Source organism: Bactrocera oleae, chromosome 6, assembly GCF_042242935.1.
Source record: "Bactrocera oleae isolate idBacOlea1 chromosome 6, idBacOlea1, whole genome shotgun sequence".
In the NCBI taxonomy this organism is placed as follows: Eukaryota; Metazoa; Arthropoda; class Insecta; order Diptera; family Tephritidae; genus Bactrocera; species Bactrocera oleae.
In genome coordinates this window covers 40,781,137-40,799,781 of record NC_091540.1, presented here as the reverse complement: position 1 = coordinate 40,799,781, position 18,645 = coordinate 40,781,137, and the positions used below count along the sequence as shown (strand labels likewise).

Genomic DNA, 18,645 nt, shown 5'->3' with positions numbered 1-18,645 from the left:
TAACACTAGGGAATTAAAGAATAATAATTTAGTAAGAAAATATTTATTAAACCTTCGCAAATAATGAAAATTGCCGGTCTTTAGTACATACTAATACATGGAACAATTATAAATTCTTATAAATAATTTATATATTTTATTTGAAAATAACATTTTTTTTATATAGTTTCGATTTGAATTTTTACTTCAATCAATTAGTGAGGTATTAATTGCTGTCGTTTTCCTTTGTCCTCCCTAGTTTTTGCAATTCTTTTTGTGTATGACAATGTGCTACGGTGAGTATACGTAATATTTTTCTGCATGCTAAGGACGTTGCTGGTCACTCATACGCCATGCTCCCCTTTAGTTTCTTAAAACAATGAAATTAGTTTATTCAAGGAAATGCTGTAATTTTGATTACATTTTCCCTTTGAGAATTTTATTTATTCTTTTTGATATAACTAATTATACTGCTTAACACAACTTTAACTCTTTTTGTCACATGAAAACTTAAATCAAATTTTGAATGTACTAGGGCCACTAAACAATAATATAGGAATGAAAAAAATTGAAATATCAGGTTTTCTTGTGACAGCAACACATATATTTTCTTAAAAACTACATATATCAGCTACTTTTAACAAAATAATTGCTTAATATGGAAAAATTTATAAATTCGTGAATATTTGTCTTCTGGAAGGTCTTTTTAAAGTCTCTAAAAATAATCTGCTAGCATTCCTATGCTCCATACCCTTTGATAGCGTTTCTCCTTTAAGAAAATGTGTCGATGGAACCTCTCACACACAGTCCTCAAATTTGCCGAAAAAAATCCATATGAAAATCCAGCATATGTATTTTTAATGACATATTACACTCCGAATTATATGACACTATAAGTACATTTATCTTGCTGACTAAGAACAAGCTCCGGAGTAGAATCTTGTTTAGCTTAACCTAATAGCAGTCTCCCACACGCTTCACAACATTTATTTTGATTCCTCACAGGTAATTCAAAATAGTATAAACAGCAATGTTCAATTAGGGACGAGAAATAACCACTCTGATATTTAAATGTTAATTCGCCACACATATAACAAAAACTGTCGGGGTCGTTAGAACGCTTTCGTAGCATGTTTACTATGTAACAAACGTATATATGATGCAAGTTAGTCAAATGCTATAGTTATACAGTCGTATAAATAAAAATATAAAAAACCACGCATATGAAGTCAGATTTTAATATGTAGCTGTCACAAAAAAACTGGACGTGATGGAAACAAAATTATTACATATTGTTTATATGGGTATATCAACATAAACAAAAAACATCACAAATTTGGTGTGACAAAAACAGTGTTTACCAGTGTTATAAAACAGTGTTATGAGATATGAAAAATTAAAAGAAACAAGTGAGGAAGGTCTAAGTTCGGATGTAACCGAACATTTTATACTCTCGCAAAGTCAAATGGTATACTCGTTTGAGATTTCTTTGTGGATTGGCTGATATTTTCGGTAGAAGGTCAACTATAGGCACTGGGGTCCACATATTTAGTACTTAGGGGCTTGAACAGTTTTGGTTCGATTTAGACAATTTTTGGCCGCAAGGTGGCATACTTTAATTGCATTATTCACGCAAAGTTTTACCCCGATATAATCATTGTTGCTTGATATGCATAGTGGAAAGTGAAAGGTTCAGATGGAATTGAAAATGGAATTGAGAATGGAAAATCTGTGCAAGCTCTAACTTAAGTAAAAATTGAGATAGTTAGTATTGCAGATGAGCGTAATCGGGCCACAAAACACCATTAAACGAAAACTTTTAAAGTTCCATAACTAAGCCACAAGTTAAGATGCAAAACAGTAATTTGGTATCGCAGTGGCCAAGGACACCTGTGCACTAAAAGTTTTTTAAATGGCCCAATGTACATATCTTCCAAACCGCTTACGATATGTGAATTAAACTTGCTGAGAGGGGAGTATTTTATCACCTCTTTAAGCTCTGTGAAAATGGGTAAAATCAAATAATAACCACACCCACTCTCCATATAACGGTTATGTTGAATACTACTAAAAGTACTACAACTCACTGATAAATGAGCCACAAGCCATACATTTCACAACCTAAATGGTAGAGAAAGGCTTTTTAGGATCTGGTGTGAAAATTGGATGATGGGCATGGCAACGCCCACCTTTCAGGGAAATCCTATACCTCTGGAACTACTCGACCGATTTCATTTGGTGTGAGAGGTTACCCAAGTATTCCTATTAAACATTGCAGAAATGAATGAAATCGAATGACAACCACGCCTAATTACCATATAATAAACTTTTAAATTCCATCTGATTCTTTCTCTTTACAGTATAAAAAATAAACATCAATAGAGTTATCAGAATAAAACTTTGCACAAATAGTGCCCTCAAGATATTTTGTCTTACGTCCAAAAATTGTCGAAATCTCACAATAATTTGTGCCAAAATGGGTAAAAGCAGGTAAATACTTACCTTAGTCCCCATATACCTAGCATAAATATTTTCGAACATCCGTTCTGTTCGAACGTCCGATGAAAGAAATCACTGCAATACTTACCTTATTTTTATATTATTTTTTGTCTAGACATTTCTATACTTATTAACAAATTTCAGTATTCTCCATAAATAATTTTGAAGATATGCCAGAAATTAAATTAAATTAAAATATTATTAGAAAAAAATCAGATTATAAGGTCAGGCGAGGAATTTTAATAATGTATTTTTGTAATTTATAGCCACTTATGAAAACTTAAAGATAACAAAAAATTCCGCACAGATATACTCTCTCGAAGCAAACCTAATTTCTTTATAGTTATTTGCTATTTTTGAGTTTACACTTATCATATTGTCAGCCCCAACTCGCGCCTATGGCCATAAGAAATATTGTTTGTTTTTGTTTGTTTTTGTTTGTGTGCAATGAATAAGCATCACATCATTTCATTATTACCGTTTAATTGTTATCAGCGTCCCTTGTGTGACATTGATTGCTGCGTTGTCACTGTGATTTACTTAACTTTGCTGTTACTGTTGTATGAAAGCGATTACTTTTCTTGTATCGCCAAGCGAATTGGCCACTCAGTCAGTTAAGTGAAGTTGAAGCTTGTTGGTGTTGCCACCAAAAATCACATGCGATTTATAAGAAAGTGGTGAAAGTAATTGCATAACTTACAGTTATCTGCTAAATACCTATCAAAATATTTACATATACTTTGAAGTGACTTTCAAGACAATTAAACGTTTGATACAAGTATAGTGCTTTAACCAACGAAATCGAAAATACATAAAAGGTAATGGAAAAAAATGTAATTGCATTGTAAAAAATATTTTTTAAAAATTTCTGTATTTTGTGATAAGGAAAATAATTTGATTGTATTGATAATAAATTTGATAAACGCTCATAAGTATGTGTTTTTAGTTTTAAATAGATTTCCGAATTTTGAGTATATTTCTGAGCTCGCTGAAATGGCAACGATTTTGTATGAAAATTTTTGCTATAAAATCGAAGGCTCGTTCCCTCATGCATGGTCTACTTCGGACAATTAATATTATCAATAAACCTTTATAGTAAGAGGTTCCAATGTTTATTAAAAACCGTGAGAGATGATGATAAATATGTTGTTCATAACAAAAATAGGAATGAATAATTGGGTGCCATGTTAAGACTATTCTGCGGATGGATATTTGATTCGATTATATGAACATTATTATACTCTTGCAACATGTTGATATAGAGTATAATAGTTTTGTTCACTCAATGGTTGTTTGTATCACCTAAAGTTAATCGAGTTATATATATATAAATGATCAGGATGAAGAGACGAGTTAAAATCCGCCCACAAAACGCCATTAACCAAAAACAAATAAATAAGCTTCACAATAAGACACAAGACTGTTATTTGATACACAGGATCACATGAAGGAAGGGTATTTGCAGTTAAAATTTTTTTTCAAAGTGGGCGTGGTCCCGTCCCCTAATAGGTTTAATGTACATATCTCCTAAACCGCTAAAGCTATAATAACTAAATTCACTGGGAACAAATGATCTTAGCACCTCTATCGACATGATAGAATAGGTGAAATCGGATTACAACCACGTCTATTTCCCATATAACACCATTTTAAATTCCATTGGATTCTTTCATATTCCACTATGCAAATCAAACAACAATGATTGTATCGGGGTAAAACTTTGCGTGAATAAGGTGTTTAAAGTGTGCCACCTTGTGACCAAAAATTTTCTATTGTATATTTATATAGGGTTATATATATACAAATTTGATTGATTTGTGGTTATAAATAAGTTTCACTGCCTAGTAATAAAATGATCAGTGCTTAAATGAAATATGTTCATTAAATCTGTACTTTGAAGAGACGAGTGAAATTTGCCGTGTATGTTGTATCGGAACTTTTTCATATCTTTAATCCTTGCCTCTGCAGTTTCTTCAGAAAGCAGGGGGATAAAACCAAAGATACTTTCAAACTAATTGCTTTGCGGTTTCAAAAGCGTAGTTCCCAAATTTTGCAGAATGATTCTTGTAACCCTAAGATATGGCTTGCAACAAAGTTAAGGCTCTGAGTATTAAGTATTTCCCAATTCCTGTAATATCTGTAGATATATCAAAATTATTGAAAAATCTTCGGGCAGTGTTGCTGCTTTGAACTTTGCTTTTGTTGTGAAATATTCCCGCTTGCTCTTAAGAAATTAAAAAATGATCATAACTTCAGTGCTAATTTTAGAAAGTCCTGTTAGAGTTTTAGCAAAAAACGGATTGTCATTAAGAAGTTTGGATACTTTAGAAACAATTTTTTTTTATTTTTGGCCTATGTGCGAAACCACTGTGCAATGTACTAGTTATTTTAATGAAATTGAGATAGCGTGCTTTTTAATAACAGACTATATTTGTGCATAAAATGGATAAAATCGGGGAAAACTTACCTTAGCCCCCATACAAGTATAACCGATGTATATGTTTATTTTTACATATTTTATTTTACATATTGCTTGAAAAATAGTTTTTAAGTATACCTGAGCAATGTCAAAAATTATGCAATCAGTCTTGTCATTTCTATGCTCCCGATGATCTACTATAATTTTCGCTGACGGGTTTGATTAATATAAAGTTTTGCCAACAACTGGAGGAATTTCCCAGGCTTTGATCTTTGTAAGTTGCAAGAGTATGAAATATTCGGTTACTCCCGAACTTAGCGCTTCCTTGCTTGTTTTAGCTGGAAATCAATAAGTTGTATAATTTGAAGCTTCTAACTTTATGCTACATGCTCCCTATTGTTGTATAAATATATATTATAGAATTTTGAAATTGTTCAGATTCTTTCACTTCATTTTGAGATCTTGAACAATACCATTGCTCTTTTTGCTCTCAGTCTTATCTTTAGCAGTTGCTGTTGCTGCATTTGCTACTTCAGTTCGTAGATTTAACCATTTACTTCCGTGCGTATAAATATAGTTACATATATGTACATACGTATATGATGTAAGCAAGCTTCTCCTACCAGGCTTCTGTTGCGTCGGCGATGCCATTTGGCATGCATAGAATTTGCTGCGAAATGCTTGTGAACTGCTTCGGTATTCATTAAATTATAAACAGCAATTGCCAAATACATTTATGGAATTTCTGAACATAACTAGTAGATAATAAGGGATAGAACGTGGAAAAATCGCATTTGTTGAATTATGAGAATTTTACTGTCATAGAAGCATCCGTATATTTTAAAGTACTGTAATTGGTAACTTTTAATTGAGAGTGGTTTAGAGGGATATTTTATGCGATTTTCGTGCTTTTTTGTAGAAAAGAGCAGAATTCTCAGTAACAGAGCTCTCCATAGTTCGGATTGAATTGATTGAGTAAAATTTAATCGAACTTTGTCTGCGACCTAATTTAAATGCATGCACTCCCTTCTCTTTCTGTGGATTTTATTTTAATCGTTACAAATATTTTATTTTTAAGAATTATTCCGGGACCACCATGCCATTTATAGAGAATGCCAGCTTTACGCAATGGCTTACGTTTTCCGACTTCAGTTAATGACTTCAGTTTTCAAATTGTGTACAATGTTGCATTGCATCTACTAACAATAAGAAAACTAGCAACAACAACGGCTGCAAGGTAGCAACAAGCATTTAATCCTTACAATCATTTTAGTGAAAGCAAATCAAGTTACATTGACGTTTCGACTCCGTTGATTGCTTAAGAAACGAATGCTTTTATTGCACGAGAACAAATGCTCAGCTCAAAAATTGACTGAGTTTACGTAGAACATTCCTTGGCTGCTACCTTTGCTAGCAATTTTCACGTTGCGAACACTGTTATTGGCAGGCAGTGATTGTTGTTGGCATAACAATGCCAGTCAGCTCGTTCGATTAGCTGTAATTTCTGCCGAGTAGCACTTGTACACGCCACTTTAACTGTCGAGGATAATGCGAACGACCAGCAGCTCAATGCTTGGCACCCTGTTGCTATGCTGCTCAATTTTTTCAGTAGTAATAATTACAAAAGAAATGTTTTTGCCTTCAATTATTACAAAACTTAATTGAAAAATGCAATCAAAGCTCAGAAGTAGCTTTAAATTATATTAGTAATTACTTTGGTGTAACAAACACATACTTTTAGTTATGTATTATATATTAATATGAAATTTCAATCAACACATTTTGGCCACTTATGAGCAAATTATTTTATCAATTCGATGTCATTATTAAATCCTTAGTTCCACAAATCAGCTTATTGCTAAATGATCCACTTAAAATTAAAAAATGCTCACATAGAGTCTTTATTTCCTCTTTTCCAGCTTACAGCAACCAAAATGTTCACCAAGGTTGCATCATCCTTGCGGCATTTGTTTGCATTAGCTCTGCTCATATTCATCGTGGCGCCAGCCGCGCCAGCTAAAATACCGTTAGCTGCCAATGCCGGGCGTAGCGTGGCGCGCGAGGCTTCACTGCGAGGACAGGCCGTCATTGATACGGTGCCCGTGGCAGGTAAGCGCTGTTGATTCGATGGCATTGAGTTAATCCATTTAAGTGATTTAGAAGTGATTTCGAAATGATTTATTGCAATTAAATATTCATGGAATTTGTTTTGTGCGGAATTCACGGTTTCATGGTGAGAGAAAGTGATGGACAAGTTGTGAGAGAGCGTTATTTGTGTGTGGGTTGAGAAAAAATGCGTAAGAAATTGTTGAAATATTTCACAGATTACTGTTAAAATTAATTAAATTTTCATATTGATATCATTAACTTCTGTTTTGCTTTAATTATTTCCCCTTCTTAGGTAACGAAATGTCTTTGGAAATAAAAAATCTGCAATAAGTGATTTGATTGAGCGGAAAATATTTGTATTGCCATCCGACAAAAAGAAGAAGAAAACACTTTTAATTAAAATTTGTGCTGTGAAATCAGTGAATCGTTTGATCGTTTATATTAAAAAATGGTTTCTTTGTAAACGCCATTTATTTGAAAATGATTATTTTTGGTGCCCTTATTTAGGAAAACTATTGTATTATGGAAAATGTATTCTCGTGCTGATTCTTCACCTGATGGATATAATCTAATTTATATTATTTTCGACTCTACATATTCAACTCTCGTCTTCGCCTATTTGTTGAGAGTACCCTGATGTTATCTTCATATATAGAATCCAAATAATTTTCAGTAACTTACAGCACTTTCAGCACTTTATTAATATTTTTCTTGAAATATGTACTTTAAGATTTGAAACAACATCATTTTTTACACCGAACATCTTTTTAATTCTTTCATAATCATGCAGCTAATGAAAGCAAATGGTCGTTTATTATATTAATGTGGAAACTATTCACTATTTTTTTTTTTAATTATTATGTATAACTTGCGAGACGTGAAAGCAAGCATAGATCGGACCACTCAAAACCGATCAAAATCAAGTTTTTGTATGGAATTTTTTGTTTTTATTTGTGAAGGGTATTATAGCTTCGATGCCCTGAAGTTAACGTATTTTTTTCTTTTTTATTGAAAACGAAACTTTTTTGACGCGATTACAGAAATTTTTAAACATCTTTCTATCTCATTACTCATTTGTGGTCTCCGTTTTCAGTTCCACAGTGAATAAATATTTTTGTGAGTTTGCACCAACTCCTTTGAAATATGAGTGTGTGTTTGACAGGAGTATCTTCCATCGTTAAAACAGCGATTCAAAGGATTTTGCTCAAAACACTTCATTGCTTCGCCAACACACTCCTGCCATATGGCTCGAGAGGTTTGAAACAATATTATAGAGTAGAGGTCACAAAAAATATACCTACCTAATAAACGTAAATAAAAAAAATTTTTTAGTCTCTTTTTCCTTTTGCTTTTCTTTGTAAAAATTTGAAAATAGTAACAACACTAATGACGTGAAAAATGTTCAAGTTGAAATGCGAAAAGTTTTCCATGAAAGAAAAGCTGTCTGACTCTGACGAATGACGTAACTCTTGGACTTATGCACTTAGGCTTGCACTTATATTAACTTGTGTTTCTATAAAAGATTTAAGTCTGTATACAGTCAAAAACAACAACTACTAACTATCAGAGAATAATATGACCCTCTCGTCAATATACTCAGTAATTTAAAATATTTTGCGCTAAAATCAAAATATTTTATTTTCGCTTCACAAGCAACCATCTGTGCATAAATTTCAAACGTCAACACTTTAGCGCGCACGTCAAGCATTTCCCTCATCACTTGGTGCAGGCTTTTAAATCAGTTAAGTTTTATAACTGTTTCTCAACAATTTTATCGTGTAATAAAATCAACTTGAGCGGCGAAAATTATGCACGCCACTTTGCTGCTGAAAATGTCCCGTTAATGTTAAAGTCATTAGTGAAAACTGATTTGTCGCATCAAACCGTTATGCGAGCTGTCACACTTGAGATGCCATTGTGCGTGTCGCTGCCACTACAGAAGCGATGGCACTAGACAAGCGAAGACGCTAACGATGCGCGATCCCTGCGCTTCTGCACATTTCAACTCAATCACTTCGACGACAAAAACAAATTTCGCGCATGCCAACACTTTCGCTGGCGCCGCTGCTTTTACGGCTGTTTGATGGATTCGCGCACACACTCAAACATACACATGCTTGCTCATGCTAACACAGTTATAACGGCTTCAGGAAGCGCGTGCTTCTTTTCACCCAAATTCTTCTTGACGCACGCCGTTTCTTGATGTCTCACTTTTGCAACATTCAAGTGCAATTCCGTTCCGTATGGCAGTGACGGGGAGGCAGCGGCAGTACATCTTCAGATTTTATGTCATTGCCGTCAGCAAAATGACACGCCCCACACATTTGACTTACTTTTGCGCGCACCCACCTACACACGCACTTCTGTCAACTCTTCATGTATGAGTGTGTTTGCGCAAACACTCCAACAACAAACATAAACACAAGCACAGTCGTGAAACAACTTTTGTTTAGTGTGCCATATGTATTCATACTATAAGCAAGTGTTCTTGTTGTTGTTGTCAGAATGTAGTTGCAGTTACAGTGTCATTTGTCGGCTGTCACTCGTGTGCCGTTGCGGTCGTCACGTTGTTGTCATCATGTGTGGCAAGTGTGGCAAAGTGCAACTATTATTTTTGCCACGCATGTTTATTGCTCATGTTGCACATGTTTTGTCAGCGTCAACAACAACAACCACAACTCAACAAGTTGATGGCTTCTTCTTTCTCTTGTGCGCTTCTTCTTTTTTATTTTTCAGCATGAAGAGAATTTATATTTTTACTCAAGTTCACTCTTGGCATCATTACACGAGCAAATTGCCACATATTTCAACACGTTTTGTACAGCCATTAAAATATTTATATACATCTTCTTAGCTGTGCTTCTGAGTTTGTACATACTTATTGAGGTGTGAAGCCAAGAGAAGAAAGTGATTTGTAGCAAAGATTCGTACATTCTCATCAGTTTTTAGGTCAAAAGTTGCTGAATTTTTTGTTAAGAGGCTTTGAGTGTCCAAAAATAAAACCTATTAAAAGTTTGGTGTTTGACGGTGTCTCTAAAGTAGGGAAATATGAGCTTCTTGTTGTTCCAAGTTAAAGTTATTATGAGAAAGCTCGTAATAAAGTTCGAATTGGTCGCTTCTCAGGAAAACTTATCATCTGAACCGTGATTTAAAACGTCTCAAATACTTTTCTTCTAATTTGTGAGAGTCTAATTTGTGAGAGTCACATATCCAAGGTGGCGGAGCGCCTTGGTTCTAATTGTAGACAGAGCTTTCAAAATCAACTTACGGATGCAAAATATACTAAAACGGCGATATATAAATAAAGCTGAGTACTTCAGCAGACTATTTATTTAACATATACTCTGTCGGGACGACGCGACAGATGTCTTTTAGAAAAAATTTTAGGACTTCCTCGTTTTTAAAAGTTTTGGTTGGAAAATTGCTAAGCACCGACACAAACCATTATTGAAAGCCTTCAGAAATTTAAATATATATCGTATAATGTTTTCAAAACTGAACTAATTTTCTTAACAATAAGATTTGAAGCCTTAAGCGAATTAAAAATGTATTTTCGTTTTATTAAATGCAATCTGTTTTGTTTATTGTTGTAGAACGCGCTGCATTCATTCGCTACAATTTGGCTAAAGCAATGCGCCGTTTAAATTCTACAACTTACAATGCCACAGGCCGCAGTATCGAACCACGTCTATTTTTGGAACCAAATGCTTTGCTGAGTCCTACACAATTGCTGGAATTCGAGGTAAGTAGAGAAAGTTTCTTTCAGAATATTGAACTAATTTTTTTATTTCAAATTTCAACACATACTCGTACATAGAATTCATTGTATAAACGGCACCTCTTATATATAAACACATTTGACTTTCGAACTTATATTTATAAGTCATTCCATTCACTACATATTTCCAGTTCTAAGTGTCCGAAGTTGTATAAGAATGATGGCTAATTTGCCGTCCCATGGCATGTACGTAATTTATTGTGCCAATTGAATGCACTACAGCACTCACAAATAAGCTTTCACTGCCCCTTTTGTATTACAAAAGTGCTAATACTAAAAGAACTAAGAGTCTGGAAGAAGAATATTGAAATTAGCATGAAGTAACAAAATGGCTGATTTCAATAACACACAAATGCTAAAGGTTTTTCATTGTAGACAGAGGTAGTGATTATTGAATGACTTGACTAGTTTGAAAAGCAGCAAAGTTTTGTAAATTATTCAAAAGCGAACAGTTGGAAAATATTACCAAAAGGTACTCACTAAAAGTGTAATCAGTTGAAGTTAATAAATCACTGACACATTTCAAACTGTCTGCGCGAATAGTGCCGAAAGTTTTCTAAGTCTACGAAGTTTTCGCTCACAAAAATATAATGCGACAGAAGGCCGCTTTGGCTTTGGGCAACATTAGTAAGTAAAGGGTAAAGAAAGAAAGAAAGAGAGTCAACATTGTTTTTTTTTAAATAATTGAAAAACTAGCAAATGAATATTTTTTGTTGTGAGGTTATATATTTAAAATTATTATTATTACTAAAATTATTTATTAGACTTTCATAATGTTTGCTGAATTTTTCATTATTTATAATGGTATTGATGATGAAACTAATGATCATATAGCTGATAATATCGGATTGGCAATAAGGTTAATAATAGTTTATTGTTGATCACATTGAGGATGATATCAAAGATGATGTTGACTATAATTTTACTTTATAGTGGCTATTTCTGTGTCCTAAACATGATATATTAAGTTTGTTACGAAGTTTGTAACATCCAGAAGGAAATAACACCCAGAAGTCATTATAGTATATGCTCGAACTAATCTGTCAGTTTTTAAGATATTGATCACACATCCTTCTCTGCCTAAGCAGCTGCTCATTTGTCGAAACCGCCGATATCGCAGAACTATAGCATATAGCTGCCTTGCAAACCGGTCGATACAAATCAAGCCCTTGTATGTTAAACTTTTTTATTTGACGAGTTAACTTCACGAAATTTGGCAGAGATAATTTTCCAAGGCAAGGTTATAATCTCTGAGCATATTATTTAGAGCGAACCACTATAGCATGTAGCAGCTATACAAACCGACCGATGAATGAAACGAGAAATGTGACTGTGAAGGATACTATAGTTTTGTGCAGCCGAAGTTACGAAGTTTTTCTGGTTTCTATTGCATTTAATACCAAATAGAGACAAACTGTGTCAACTACGAAACTTTAAAGCTGAAACTTTCAAAGAATTTAAATTTTAGGAATAGTGAACGCAGAAATGTTGCCAAACATGTGTAATATTTGTAATATTGAAATTTGTGTGTCTCATAATAAATGTATATTGCTTTTCAACACTACCGCTGACCATAAAACGAAAGCAATTTCCTTGTCAATTTAGAAAATTGGCCATTATGCGCCTAAATGTTATGTGCAAAAACCGAAATTTATGCAACACCTTTTCAACTTCGTCACACACATGCTTGTCGCACACGTATGTGTGTGTGTGTGTGTGTGATATGTACGAAAAACCAATTTACTTTCTTCTGCTCGTATACATACATATATGTATGTGTGTGTGTTGACACTTTTCACGAAAGTTTTCTAAAATACAATGCTTCCTTCAAAACTAATCTTTGACCAATTCTTGAATAACACACCAACACACACTTCCACTCGCAATGGCACACGTATTTATGTCTAGTATATGTGTAGTTGTGCTTACATATGTACATTTGTTGCTAGCAGTGTTGAGTCAAACATTGCAATGGGCGTGTGCGCCTTGGATTACACACAGAATACCAAATCAACCAAGTGAGTTCTCCCAGAAACGCCACAAGCAAGACGCTTAACGTAAGGATACAATTTCATTCAGCGGCTGGCATGCGGCTCTGTCTCCAGAAGACACGTGCAGATTAGCAAAGGCGACTGCCGCAAATAACACTTTCACACACACACCCAAAAGCATTAAGCAGTGACGCACAAAATTTACATGATGTAGTTACAAGTTATACAAGTTGTATGACAACAACGCCGAAGGACGTGCCGCCCGAGGGTGTAGACAGGAGTCGGTGGCAAAGTAAATCATGTAGGGGGTGGAGAGTGAGGTTAGAATTAGAAAAAAAGGATGCTCCCATCGGCTATCATAAAGTTATTGGGCAGCGAGCGCTTGGGTGGAGTCATAAAAGGCTAGACACCTAAAATATTGTACGGAGAAGTGGTCAAGCGCACCAAAAAAGCGAAGGAAAATGGCAACCAAAATGTCATAGAAAATGTGCGCTGGTATGGGAGCGCTTTAATTTCCCGTTGCTTTCATAAAATTCACACTTGACCTAAAATTTGAATATTTTTGACATTTAGCAGGCGAAAGTCCCATAGGCCTCATCTACATGCTTGAACGGTGAAAGCGGCGCTCATAACGAAAGCGTAAGACTTCACAGTGGCCAGTATTGTAAAGCGAAGTTTCTTGATTGCGAAGTTTTGTTTGGTTCGAAGTAAAGAAAGCAGTGCAATTTGCTGGTCTTTCAGGCTAGAATACGAATGAATATTTAAATTCGGTTTAATCTCGTTGGCGTAAAATATAATAAACGACAATACAAAATGAATTTTAACCAGCGCCACATTTTATGCACCAACACAAATTGTTGTAACAAGCTAGGAAAATTGCAGAAACAATAAAATGTCATTGTTATCACAGCAGAATGAGAGAGGCAAAGTAGGGGGCTTGATAAAGAGCTAAAAATAAATAATTCACTTAGATAGAAATCAGTTTGCTTTGTATTTGGAGTAAATATTCGCAAAATAATTGCTCTTCTGAAGAAAGTTGCAACAAATAATTTAAACAAATAAAAAATTCACACAATAAAAAATTCGTAAAGAAAAGCAAAACTTATTTGATAAATGGCAGATAAAGGAAGAAATAAATTTAATTTAAAATACCTTGGGGCTGAATGAAAAGTATGCAGTGCTTTATTTAACGTTACCTTGCGATTTCGTTCAATAAAGTTAATTAAAAAATATGGGCGAAAGTTTGCTTATGAATTTAGCAGAGAAACACAATTTATTTTTTTTTTTACGATAGATATTGCTTTTAGGTAAGTGTTGTAAGAAAGCAAGCAGAAGGTATTCAGTTATAAAATTTAAATACAAGTTTGCTAAAAGAGGTTGCAATATCAGGTGATTATTGCCCTCAAGTGTATTCTAAGTTAAATTTTACTTTAACTAATAAAGACTAAGTGGAAATATATTTCTTTATTGTTGATTAAAATTAAAGAAACCCATTTGATTCGAATTTTTTTTATCCTTGCAAGTTTTTTGATATAAATCATCTATTTTCTATCTAAATTTACATACATATCTATATATTTTCCAACACTCTGCGCAAGTATATGCAATAGGCGTGATCGTAACATTTATCTATAAATAACTGTGTTATATGACAATATGTGTGTTGCAGAGCATCATATAGTGACGTCATATATCGATTATATCCCATATCGGCTATCATTAATTTAAACTTTGATGTACAAATTTTCAAAATCTGACATAACAGTTCTTAGAGTGCGATAATTCGGAATTGATAAACGCTAGAAACAAAAGTTTGGAGGATGATATTATACGTCAACATGTGTATCAGTTTCAAAATTAAGCTATAGGCATATAGTGATAACACTCACTTATAAGAAAAATTTATGATCTACAAAATGCTTGACCGATTGAAACTAAAAAGAGAAAAACAAAAAAAAATCATTAACATCGGTTACGTCGAAGCTATATACCCTTCACAAATATAAAATCACTAAAAGCACTTGATTTCGATCGGTCAGTACCTAGGGGCTTGAACAGTCTTCGTTCAATTTAGATAATTTTTGGTCACAAGGTGGCATACTTTAAACTTATTATTCACGCAAATAGTCATTGTTGCAATATAGTCATTAATGCTTGATTTGCAAACTGGAAAGTGAAAAATCACGGGGGCGGGGTTGTCACGCGATTTCCCCCATTTTCAGACTGTCAATAAAGATACTAAAAATATTTGTTCCAAGTGAATTTTGTTATTATAGCTTCAGTGGTATAGGAGATATGCACATTAAACTTATTAGGGGGCGGGACCACGCCCAAATCAAAAAAAAATTTAACTGCAGATGCCCTTCCCTAATGTGATCCTGTATACCAAATAAGAGTCTTGTATCTTCTTATGGAGCTTAGTTATGGCAATTTGTTTGTTTTTGATGAATGGCGTTTTGTGGGCGTGGCAGTGATCCGATTACACCCATCTGTAATACCAACCGTCCTACGGTACCAAGAAACATGTGTACCAAGTTTCATATAGATATCTTAATTTTTACTCATGCTACAGCTTGCACGGACGGACGGACGGACAGACAGTCACCCCGATTTCAACTCGTCTCTTCATCCTGATCATTTATATATACATAACCCTATATCCAAATCGATTAGTTTTAGGTGATACAAACAACCGTTAGATGAACAAAACTATTATACTCTGTAGCAACAAGTTGCGAGAGTATAAAAAAATGGGAGAGAATTAAAGAAAAAATCTATTGGATCAATTGTTTTAAAACCGTAAATTTTTTGAAAGAAAAAATTAGATACTTTTCGAATTACATACGATCTCCGATAGCGATAAAAAAGAGCCTCCACCGCTGTTGTGGCTCCGGTCTTTACTTCTGTGAATTAAATTTTAAAAAAATCTATACTAGAAAATATTGTCCGAATAATGATGGTCGAAAATAATCAAAATTTGGTAAAATGGCAGCGCATAGAAAAAAAAGAATTTTACCCAAAGTTGTGGTCGTTTTTGATTTTGAGTGTCCTCTTTAAAGAAGGTATAAATGAAGCATAACTTAATACTATTGATGTTTTGTCATTCTCTTCAAAATTGGGCGCAATCAGTTCATACTTTCTACATATATTTTTCCGTACACTTTTATAAACTTTAAAGATAGCTTAAGAATATAAAATTTTGATATTGTCATGGAGCGATTTGCTACTAAAAATGGAGACATTGAAATAATATTTCATTCAGTACCCATTCTAAGAAAATATCAACTTCCATAAGTACACCTTCATAGCTACTATTTTAGCAACAGGGTCTTTTTTTTAGTTCTTACCTTAGTTTATACTTCTTAACCAATCAACATCTTCTTTGAGATCGAAATCCATTTAAACACACTTTCTTCCGAAAAAATGATAAAGCTCCTGCTAAGAATATACAGTGTGGGCTAAAATATCAGCCCTTAACTTATTATATGCTTTTTTAAAAAAGCACATACTCAGTTACACATACATATATTTACAAATATGTATGTATATAAAATATAGCATCCTATTGAAATCTTATAAGAAGGGACGCGGCTGCATTACGCTGATTACCAGTTGCATTTGCTTAAGCTATGTCAGCGCTGTTATTTTTCGCCGACAATCCTTATCGCCATGCTTCATCACTCACCGAAGGCAACCGAACACTGGAGACGTTATGCTTCATTAACAAGAGAAGTGATGTGAGCAGAGCGCTCAGTCAATGAAAGTGCTATCATTTAAAATAAGAGGCATGAATGTATGTTTGTGTCTGTGTGTAATATAGGAAAAATGCCGTCAGCGCAGAGCAATAGTCTGTCGACGTCAGCATGAAACAAACTTTAAGACGTCAATTTTTAGTATAAACACGCTGGGCGTTAGGCATTGTCACCGCTTAGATGTTGCCTGCCTTTGTGTGCCACCTTCTCAGCTTTGTGCAAAACCGACTTCTGCTCTGATTTCTCCGCAGTAGTTCACCTGCGTTTTTCTTTGTATTCCCTCCTTCCTGCCTGTGTGGAGACTACTTGCTTTCGTTTGGTTTTGTTCTTGGCTACTCTTGCGTAAGATTGTTTTGCCACATAGCCCACTACTGCCTCACACACGGTGTTCGATGGCTACGACGTGGGTGTGCTTGTATACGAGTAAGTTTGTAAGTGTGAATTTTTTGCGTCTTCCAACAATGTACTGGCGTCGTGTGCAGTCTTTGGGAAAATCCCCAAATGAATTGCACAAGACAGTCAATGGTAAGAATAATAATTTCAAACAAGAAAAAACGTTAACTTCGGTAGCACCGAAGCTATAATACCCTTCACAAATGCAAAAGGTTCCTTAGAAGAACTTGATTCCGATCGTTCAATTTGTATGGTAGCTATATGATATAGTGATCTGATCTAAATAATTTCGTCAGAGACTACATTGTTGCCTTAGAAAATATCTCATGCCAAATTTCGTGAAGATATTACGTCAAATAAAAAAGTTTCCCACACAAGTACTTAATGCCGATTGTTCAGTTTGTATGGCAGCTACATGCTATAGTGATCCGATATCGGCCATTCCGACAAATGAGCAGCTTCTTAGTGAGAGAAGGACAGGTGCAAAATAGAACGATAGCTCTAAAACTGAGGAACTAGTTCGTATGTATACAAACGGACAGACAGACGGAAATGGCTAAATAAACTCAGCTCATCATGCTGGTCATTTATGTTTATATTTTATAGGGTCTCCGACGTTTCCTTCTCGGTTTTAAAAACTTCGTGACAAACTTAATATACTCTGTTATAAAAAAAAAAAATTAATTCATGTATATATGTCTGCTTTGAAGAAAAATACCAAAGACAAATCAAAATTTTGTTCAATCGAGGAGTTTTTCATGAACATTTACTTAGCCTACTTGGAGGTAAGAATCAGTAGTAATGTAATTTATAAATAAAGCTTGAAAATTATAATAATATCGTAGTTTTTTTGAATGATGGTAGGTTGGGCTAGTTAGGTTTGGTTAATATTCTGATTTCTCATGAAGTCACGAATAATCCCACTTGAACAGCTAGTGACGCTTGTCAGTTGTGATGCCCCGAACTCCTAGGTATGGATCAAAATGACCAGCGCATTTCGACAAAACGCTTAGAGCCTGCCACAAATTTATTGAGGCGGGTAATATTAATTCCAGCCAATGATAGTAACCCCTGTTAATTTTTGGCTCTTTTTGTTCAAGATTTGAAAAATGCTTGCCTTTGTTGTTCACATTTTACTATAACCTTATTGGGCATTGACATAACCTCAAAAACCATAGTTTTACTTGAGAACATGTAAATTTGCTCAGCTGTACCTTACAGCTAAGTATACGCCCACTACATCAAACGGTTCGGCTGAGTAAAGCTTGTGTAGCGAAGCGACAAATGTTGGCGAAAATCAATGTTGCATAACTGATTACTCGTACCGCCAGGCTCGGGATTTTTTACCGTTGCGCACACTTCAATGTCTGGCAATAGCTTTTCAATTTCGCTAAAAAGCATTGGCACACCGACAGATTGGCAAACTGACGCGCCGAATACACACACACACACCCAAACGTCGTGTGTCTGCATGCGTTTACACCTTCGGTGGTTCCGGTTCCCAGCAGAGTTCGCTTTCAAAATATATTTATGTAAGTGTGTGGCACTTAAGTGCGTCTACATCTTTACCCCATTTAATGCTTAGTCGCCGAAGCATTCATCCTTTTAGCCGGCTGTCTTCGTAAGCTGTCAAGTATTTGTTGCTCTTCTGCATTTTTAATCTTTATAAATTTTCCCATGCAACCCATTTCGGTGCTTTTCATTTAGGATATTTGGGATTTGATT

At 34.5% G+C, this 18,645-nt stretch overlaps 1 protein-coding gene across 1 annotated transcript in view; it reads left to right on the top strand.

The window, feature by feature from the left end:
- Nucleotides 1-3,069: 3,069 nt before the first annotated feature.
- The window catches only part of LOC106616495 (uncharacterized), a 29,105-nt gene continuing 13,529 nt past the window's right edge, over nucleotides 3,070-18,645 (top strand). The window contains exons 1-3 of the mRNA XM_014233170.3: nucleotides 3,070-3,296; nucleotides 6,817-7,006; nucleotides 10,600-10,748. Of these exons, the coding sequence (XP_014088645.2) occupies nucleotides 6,832-7,006; nucleotides 10,600-10,748 (324 nt within the window). The 5' untranslated portion in view covers nucleotides 3,070-3,296; nucleotides 6,817-6,831. The remainder of the gene's footprint in view (nucleotides 3,297-6,816; nucleotides 7,007-10,599; nucleotides 10,749-18,645) is intronic.